The following is a 9,503-nucleotide window of genomic DNA, read 5'->3' as shown; positions in this document are numbered from 1 at the left end:
GACTGCGATTTATTGGCAGAATAGATAGAAAATGCAACAGGTCTACTAATGAGACTGCTTGCACTTTGCTTGTGGACTATTGCTGTGCTGTGGGGGATCTGCTTCTGATAGGACTGACTGAGGAGGGCAGTTCATTTGGTGCCATTCATCAAAACAAAGGCTGGCGCCCATCTACATAGGGATAAATTGTCATTACAATAAAATAAGTCAGAGCTCGCGCAGGAAAGATTTAATTGTTCGTTTCTCCCGCGCGCTGTTCGAGAGTGGGAAGGTAGAGAAGTATATTGACAGTGGTTCGATGAACCCTCTGCCCGCACTTAATTGTGAGCTGCAGAGTAATTATTTGGATGTAGATGAACCAGTAAGAGCACTCGATGACTGGCTGCCCCGAACGGTAAGTTATAGTAACAATACCTCGATTTGCCAATAACAGCCGTCATCAAAGGAGTTTTTCGCGGACAACAGCGTGTTGAAGACAGGCGTAGCGGACGACCTTGGCTGATAGTGGCGGGCGATAGGCGAGCTATGTTGTGGTTTCCAGTCTGAAGACTGGTTTGATGCGGCTCTCCATGTTAGTCTCCTGTGCAAGGCTCTTCGTGTTTCAGAAGTGACGGTCAATATTTAGGGATATGACAGAAATGATCATTCGAAACAAAATAGTCAGTTAAACGTGGGCCCTAAAACACATACCTGAAGAGCTATGAGCAAGTCTTGGTATCGACAATGTGAAACAAATCTCTTCTACTGCAAGCTCTTTGCTTTCCATATTTTGGGAAGTGGTAGCATGAACAAAAACAAGAAAAAATTCCCAGTAAACATGTGATCTAAAATGCATACCTTAAAAGTTATGAGCACTTGTTCATTAGAGTCGTGTTTCTGAACAGCAAAGATGAACAAGTGCCCATAGTTGCTAAGGTATGTATTTAAGAGCACATGTTTACTGGACTTTTTTCCCTCTTTTGGTCCATTCTACTACTTCCAAAAATACACTACTGGCCATTAAAATTGCTACACCAAGAAGAAATGAAGGTGATAAACAGGTATTCATTGGACATATATATTATACTAGAACTGACATGTGATCGCATTTTCACGCAATTTGGGTGCATAGATCCTGAGAAATCAGTACCCAGAACAACCACCTCTGCCCGTAATAACGGCCTTGATACGCCTGGACATTGAGTCAAACAGAGCTTGGATTGCGTGTACAGATACAGCTGCCCATACAGCTTCAACACGATACCACAGTTCATCAAGAGTAGTGACTGGCGTATTGTGACGACCCAGTTGCTCGGCCTTCATTGAACAGACGTTTTCAATTGATGAGAGATCTGGAGAATGTGCTGGTTAGGCCAGCAGTCGAACATTTTCTGTATCCAGAAAGGCCCATACAGGACCTGCTGAAATGTAGGGTTTCGCAGGGATCGAATGAAGGGTAGAGCCACGGGTCGTAACACATCTCAAATGTAATGTCCACTGTTCAAAGTGCCGTCAATGCGAACAAGAGGTGACCGAGACGTGTAACCAATGGCACCCCATACCGCCACGCCGGGTGATACGCCAGTATGGCGATGACGAATACACCCTTCCAATGTGCGTTCACCGCGATGGCGTCAAACACGGATGCGACCATCATGATGCTGTAAACAGAACTTGGGTTCATCCGAAAAAATGACGTTTTGCCATTCGTGCACCCAGGTTCGTCGTTGAGTACACCATCGCAGTCGCTCCCGTCTGTGATGCAGCGTCAAGGGTAACCGCAGCCACGGTCTCCGAGCTAATAGTCCATGCTGCTGCGAACGTCGTCGAACTGTTCGTGCAGATGGTTGTTGTCTTGCATACGTCCCCATCTGCTGACTCAGGGATCTAGACGTGGCTTCACGATCCCTTACAGCCATGCGGATAAGATGCCTGTCATCTCGACTGCTAGTGATACGAGGCCGTTGGGATCCAGCACGGCGTTCCGTATTACCCTCCTGAACCCACCGATTCCATATTCTGCTAACAGTCATTGGATCTCGACCAACGCGAGCAGCAATGTCGCGGTACGATAAACCGCAATCGCGATAGGCTACAATCCGACCTTTATCAAAGTCGGAAACGTGATGGTACGCATTTCCCCCCCTTACACGAGGCATCACAACAACGTTTCACCAGGCAACGCCGGTCAACTGCTGTTTGTGTATGAGAAATCGGTTGGAAACTTTCCTCATGCCAGCACGTTATAGGTGTCGCCACCGGCGCCAACCTTGTGTGAATGCTCTGAAAAGCTAATCATTTGCATATCACAGCATCTTCTTCCTATCGGTTAAATTTGGCGTATATAGCACGTCATCTTCGTGGTGTAGCAATTTTAATGGCCAGTAGTGTATGTAAAGCAAAGAGCTTGCAGTAGAAGAGATTTGTTTCGCGCTATCGAAGATTAAGAATTGCTCATAGTCCATGCGATTATGCGCTTTAGCGCCCATGTCTACTTGACTTTTTTGTCTCGAATGATCATTCCTGTCATATCCCTGAATATTGATCATCACTTCTGAAACACTGCAGCTGCAACCTACACCCACTTGAACCTACAATTCCTGATCTCCTTCTACTATTTTTGCTTCCCATTACCAAACTGACGATGCCACTACAGATTTGTCATTCGTATTTATTCCCTTTTTTTAAAAAAAATATGTCTAGTGTACTACGCCCTGCAGCCAAACGTCTGGTACTCTTTAAAGTTCTCCAGCATTCATTCAATGAGTCCAGTAACGTAAACCTAACTTCCCTCGTTCCATACCCTAATGGAAAAGGACGTCGTCTTTGATATTGTTACAAAGTACTCTCCGTCATGCACTGAACAGCGCTTCGCGGAGCGTGTACGTAGAAGGGATGTCAGCCCGAATCTTCCTTCCGTCGTCCTTCGTTTTGCGTACGTCGGCCGCTCTATCGCACGTCGTCTTGGCGACGTGCCATTTGGCAACTACAGCATTGGACATTGCTGGTTTCCTCGCCTTTGCTACGAGATGTTCTGCCGCAGAACGCGTCTTTGTGTGTCGCTGTGTAGCTTTGTAACTGACGGGTGGGAGGGGGGGGGGGGAGGAAGAGGAGCAGCAACATACCCAGCTTCACTGAATGTCTCCACTCCTTGTAGCCATCTCCACTTTTCATTGTGCGTAGAGTTGCCCTCTAGCAAAACGACGGGTCAGCAGTTTTGGTACAGTACATAAATGACGCACTACCGCTTGTATTGGTAGCATTGGTAGGAAAGAAACATACATGAATGTGTGAGAGACAAACTGTGAGCCAATGAGTTCCCTGTTTCTTTGTTTTTCACATAATCAGAGCCGGACGTCGTTCAGCATTAATCCATTGTGTATTTTATATCCTTATAAAAAAATTGCGTTTTGTAAGTAACAAAAATCAGTGGCGCTCATAACTCCTTTGCTTGTACATAACAAAAGCAAGTAGTTAACATACACAAACCCAAAAATATCTTTATAACTATTGTTATTTTGTACTCAATTGAACGTTCTTCATGATCAAGACAAGAGTGTGCTGTTGTTATTATTAAATGCAAACTTGTTTAGCAATAACAGAAACATGTTTTATGTAAACTTGACGAAGTACTGAAGCAATGTTTGATAAGTTTTTGTTTTGTGTTTTTTAAATTTTACCTTTTTTGAACAAATTGTTTTCTAGCACTATGATGAATCTCTATTTTTTAAATTTTTACTAAAACATCCCTTTGTTTCACCTTACAAATCAACAGTTTTCCAATGAAACCTCAATTAAACATTAAAAATTCAATTGTGCTATAAATGCAGTTTACTTTCAAGTAATAGACTGGAATAAATCTATGTAGGATAAAAATGTTTTGTAGCTTACTTGGCACTATATACGTATATAATCAGTTTCTAGGCGGTTCAGCGCTCCCACTGTCCAGGGAAATCCAATAACACACTAATCGCTTACTCAGACAAAGCGATCGAAATGACATAACGCCCAATAAGTATGTTACACGCTCAACATACAGGTAATGCGTGTGCGATCTTAACTGACCAAAGCTGCTAGGAAAACTGTCGTAGTCTACCCTTACTTACTACAGCCTACAGTAGCCTACAGCAATTTCACAACTCTAATAATGAGTAATGGACTGGCTGCTGCACCAGCAAACGCGTTTCTGATCAAGCATTACATTATAACATAAAGACACCTTTTGATACGTCGAAGGTAAAGAGACGTGAGAAAAAGTTTGAACAACTGAGAGTTCAGTGTAACAAGTCACGCCAATCAATGAAAAGTCAAGTAAGGGTATCCTTTAAAACAATATATGCTGCCACTTCAGTAATATTTGCATTTATTTACAAAACAACGACTTTCTCCACAACTCTTCTTAAAAAGATTGTGTTTTTTTAAACGTGATGAGTCACCCGTCACCACAGATGCGTCCTTCAACCCTGAGATTTAACTTCGAATGTCTTAACCTTTTCTGTCATGTAAAGTCTGTTAAGTATTTTTCGTCTCCTACGCTGAGCTAATTCAATGAACATTCTCTAATACACGGGAACTCACCTCGTCGGTTTTCCCTCCTGCCACAATGTATTTTCAGCAGTTCGATCTTTTGCTTCGTGGTGAATAGCAGAAAAAAATGGCTCCGAGCACTATGGGACTTAACGTCTATGGTCATCAGTCCCTAGAACTTAGAACTACTTAAACCTAACTAACCTAAGAACATCACACAACACCCAGTCATCACGAGGCAGAGAAAATCCCTGACCCCGCCGGGAATCGAACCCGGGAACCCGGGTGAATAGCAGAATCGCGAATGTTTTTCTTACATCTTTTTTCCACTCCACCTCGCACTACCTCCATAAATTACTTCATTTCCGTAAGAGTGAAACATTTGTACGTGTTTGATATCATTCTCACCAGTGACTTACTTGCTACAGTACGTTATGCATCGTTCCGTAAACAAACGAGCGTCGCGAAGATTTCAATGATGGAACAGCTAAGGAAACAACTGACGATACACTAGAAATTACCGAGTGTTTTTCAAGAGTCTGGACACCTGTTCCGATTTATCTAGAAATTCGATTTATCGAGGTTCAGATTAGCAGACGTTCACTGTATGGTTCTTTGGATGTTCGGGTAAGCTATCTTACCTTACATAAAAATTCAAGTCTGCGTGAAAAGTAATCAGTCACCTGGTCTGTTCTTTGAGAATGAAGCAGGGCAATTAGGAGAGAACAACAAACAAAACAGGAAAAATCGTATCCAGACTCTTGAGTACTGCAGTTACTTAGGCAATGGGAGATTAAAGGACAACAATATCTCCACTAGAAGTCACCTAACGAAGAAGACAACCATTAAGGAAATGAAAAATAACCAGGTTATAGGCTGCGATGACATACAGGCAGAACTCCTGAAAATGGTATATTTGAGCGCATTTCGGAAACGGAGGAATCCATGACAATAGGTGGGCGCGCTGACACTTGTGATTTACACGAAATGGAAAATGATGGTTAACAAGTGTAATTTTCGTACGTTCGCTTCCTTGTAAATATAATACAAAGCGTCCGAAACCAGGCTCGATTAAAGACTTGAATAAGAACGAGTAGAATGCCAAGGAGCATACTGGTAAGGTAGATACCACGCTGAAAAGGCCCTCAACCTGGTGTACACCATAAAGTAAAAGGTGCTGGGACGAAACAAATCTGCTCCTTGATTTTAAGAAAACTCAAGACTCTGTAGACAAAACCACCCTTCGGGATTCTGAAAGATGTCATACGAGAAGACAGAACAAGGAATATCATCACGTACACTCTTCCCTACACCAAATCATATCCTGAAGTAATGCGAAAGATCTCACATTGCTTTAAGAACAATAATGACCTGATATAAACAGTGGTTTCCCATCAAACTTCAACTGTATCCTTAAAAAGCAGATAAGAAAACTGAAGGATGGAATCCCGGATGAAGAAGCTTACTGAACTGGAAGAGCGAAAATTCGTCTGGAGATAGACAGTCTGCCGCGTGCAGACGATGTCGTAGTATTCACCAATGACTTGGAACCAGCCAACAAAAGAACTAAACATCTGCAATGCATATTAAAAATGACTGACTACGAATATCATACGCTAAAACGGTTTCTAACCAAGATACATCACGCACGCTGATATTAGAAAAGGAGTCAAGACAGTAAAGAACTTAAAATATTTGAGAGAAGTCGCACAAGAGAACGTATTGAATCAGGTTAAGATTTTGAGGAAAACAGAAATCGCTTACCAAGGAAATGAAAAACCATTATCACATGGATGTGATAACAGTTGGCTGCTGCTGTCAAACCTGAACTTGGTCGCAACTGGAAAATGGGACCTGAGTGGCATCAGAACAACTGAAAGAATGTAAAGGAATTAATACAAACATGAAAAATGGGGAGAAGAGGCTTATACCTAACAAAACTTACCAAAAGTCAGAGTGGTAGCATGGAGAGAGAAAAAAGAATCACTGACGAAAAAAAACGAATGTTATGGACATCTATTAAGAATGGACAATGACAGATTACCAAAAAGAATTTTCCGGTTTTGCGATGAAAGAACGGAGGCAATATGATGTCAGGAAGAGGACCTCTTATTGCCAAGTTAACAGATAATTAAATTTAGACAACAGATGAACCAGCTATGAGGTTCACTGGAGATTGGGGAAGAGCCGTTAAACAAGAAGAAAATAGTCAAAGAGCAGAAGGGAGAAGTCAGCAGAGTTGTGAAGATATACTTCTGAGAATGTGAGGATTGGAGTCGTGAAAAATAATGCAAAGACTGTCAAATGTGCCCTGAAGGCGGCCTACACAAACCTAAATAACAAGAACGATATATATCGAATGTTCTAATGCATTAGCTTATGAAACTCAGGAAAAGCCCTTGCTGCCTCTTATACCCCGCTAAATATTAAAGGGCATATACACTGTCCTATCATATTAATGTAACTACCCGTCGAAAGCCTGAATAACCACATTTTACGCCGCGGACTGCTGAGAGACGTGCAGGAAGATTGTCAGTGAAGTTATGGAAGATACCGACAGGGGAGAGGAGCTACGCCGACTCCAGTGCGGTAGGTTTCTCGGTTGAGGATCCATGGCTCGTACAGCCCGATCGACGTGGTCCTAAACATTGTCGACTGGGTTTTAATCTGGGGAGTTTGGTGGCCAGAGGGGTACGATAAACTCATCCTGGTGCTCTTGGAACCATGGACGTACACAAAGAGCTGTGTGGCACGTTGCATTGTCCTGCTGGTGATGCCATCGTGCTGAGGAAAAACAAAAGGCATGTATGGGTGGACATGGCCCTCAAGAATAGATGGATACTTGCGTTGACACAGTGTTCCTTCAAGAATGACGGCATCACCCAGGAAATGAGAAGAAAACATTCTCCACACAATAATGCTCTCTCCTCCAGCCTGGATCCTTCCGATGATTGTTGCAGGGTGTTTGCTTACAGATGTTTCACACACCAACGCCATTTGTCCGATGGATCATAAACGTGATTCATCTGAAAAAGCCATCTGATGGCACCCAGTGGGCGTCCAGTTCCGACACTGGCATGCAAATTCCAGCCTACGTCGCCAGTGAGCAGCAGTCGGCATGGTTGCACGAACCAAGTGCCTGCTGCGAAGGTCTATACTCAAGAACAGAAAAATTTAAGAGCTCGTTTTTCCCGCGTGCCGTTCGAGAGTGGAACAGTAGAGAGACAGCTTGAAGGTGGTTCATTGAACACTCTGCCAGGCACTTTATTGTGAATAGCTGAGTAATCACGTAGATGTAGATGTAGTTGTCCCTGAATTGATAAATACAGGTCCTATATGTTTTTCACAGGGATGTTCTACCACTCTTCCTGCATAACAGTGCCAAGTACACGTAACGACATTTCATGTGGATACCCGTCATGCAGTCTTCTCTCCAAAGTAGACCACAAAGGCTCAACAGTGTTGAGATCTGGTGACAGTATTGGCCGGGAGAGATTCAAGAATTCACCCTTGTGCTCGCAACACCAGTCCTGGACGATGTGAGAAGGGGCCCTGTCCACAGCAGTAGGTTGACTGGGTGGGTTCTGGTGTAACCTGCTTTGTTGCCAGGGTCCCCTTGTCCTTCTATAACATCATACACTTTTGCCAGATTTCTGACAAAGGCCAAATCCCCTATGTACAAAATGCCAGGAAATTCAAAGTTTGGTGGGAAATTCAAAAATAACTCAATTGTGCTACAGGATGAGCCTTTGTGGTCTACTTTGGAGAGAAGACTGCACGATGGGTATCCACATGAAACATCGTTACGTTATGCAGGATGAGTGGTAGAACTTCCCTGTGAAAAACATACAGGACCTGTATTTATCAATTCAGGGACAACTGCATCTACATCTACATCCACGTGATTACTCTGCTATTCACAATAAAGTGCCTGGCAGTGTGTTCAATGAACCACCTTCCAGCTGTCTCTCTACTGTTCCACTCTCGAACGGCACGCGGGAAGAACGAGAACTTAAATTTTTCTGTGCGAGCCCTGATTTCTCTTAATTCATCGTGATGATCATTTCTCCCTATATAGGTGGGTGCCAGCAGAATGTTTTCGCAATCGGAGGAGAAAACAGGTGATTGAAATTTCATGAGAAAATCCCGTCGCAACGAAAAACGCCTTTGTTTAAATGATTGCCACTCCAATTCACGTATCATATCTGTGACAGTATCTCCCCTGTTTGGCGAGAGTACAAAATCGAGCTCCCCTTCTTTGTACTTTTATCCGTCAGTCCCACCTGATGCTGATTAAGTTATTTGTAATTGTAGTCCCTAAGAACTTAGTTGAATTTACAGCCTTCAGATTTGTGTGTCTTATCTCGTAATCGAAATTTGGCTGATTTCTTTTAGTACTCATGTGAATAACTTCAGACTTTTCCTTATTCAGGGTCAATTGCCACTTTTCGCACCATACAGATATCTTATCTAAATCATTTTGCAGGTCGTTTTGATCATCTAATGACTTTACAACACGGTAAATGACAGCGTCATCTGCAAACAATCTAAGACGGCTACTCAGATTGTCTCCTATGTCGTTAATATAAATCAGGAACAATAGAGGGCCTATAACACTTTCTTGGGGAACGCCGGATATTACTTCTGTTTTACTCGATGACTTTCCGTCTATTACTACGAACTGTGACCTTTCCTACTGGAAATCACGAATCCAGTCGCACAACTGAGGCGATACTCCGTAGGCAAGCAGTTTGGTTAGAAGACGCTTGTGAGGAGCGGTGCCGAAAGCCTTCTGGAAATCTAATAATATGGAATCAATTTGACATCCTCTGTCGATAGCACTTATTACTTCATGAGTATAAAGAGCTAGTTGTGTTTCGCAAGAACGATATTTTCTGAAACTGTGCTGACTATGTGTCAATAAATTGTTTTCTTCGAGGTACTTCATAATGTTCGAATACAGTATATGTTCCAAAACCCTACTGCAAATCGACGTT

The 9,503-nt window shown here is 42.8% G+C and overlaps 1 protein-coding gene across 1 annotated transcript in view; it reads left to right on the top strand.

Moving 5' to 3' along the window:
• Positions 1-374: 374 nt before the first annotated feature.
• LOC124788452 (inactive pancreatic lipase-related protein 1-like) overlaps positions 375-9,503 on the top strand; it is a 180,739-nt gene continuing 171,610 nt past the window's right edge. The window contains exon 1 of the mRNA XM_047255724.1: positions 375-394. Within this exon, the coding sequence (XP_047111680.1) occupies positions 375-394 (20 nt within the window). The remainder of the gene's footprint in view (positions 395-9,503) is intronic.

This window comes from Schistocerca piceifrons, chromosome 3, assembly GCF_021461385.2.
Source record: "Schistocerca piceifrons isolate TAMUIC-IGC-003096 chromosome 3, iqSchPice1.1, whole genome shotgun sequence".
Classification (NCBI taxonomy): domain Eukaryota; kingdom Metazoa; phylum Arthropoda; class Insecta; order Orthoptera; family Acrididae; genus Schistocerca; species Schistocerca piceifrons.
The sequence above is the reverse complement of the archived record's forward strand: the minus strand, read 5'-3'. Positions and strand labels throughout refer to the sequence as shown.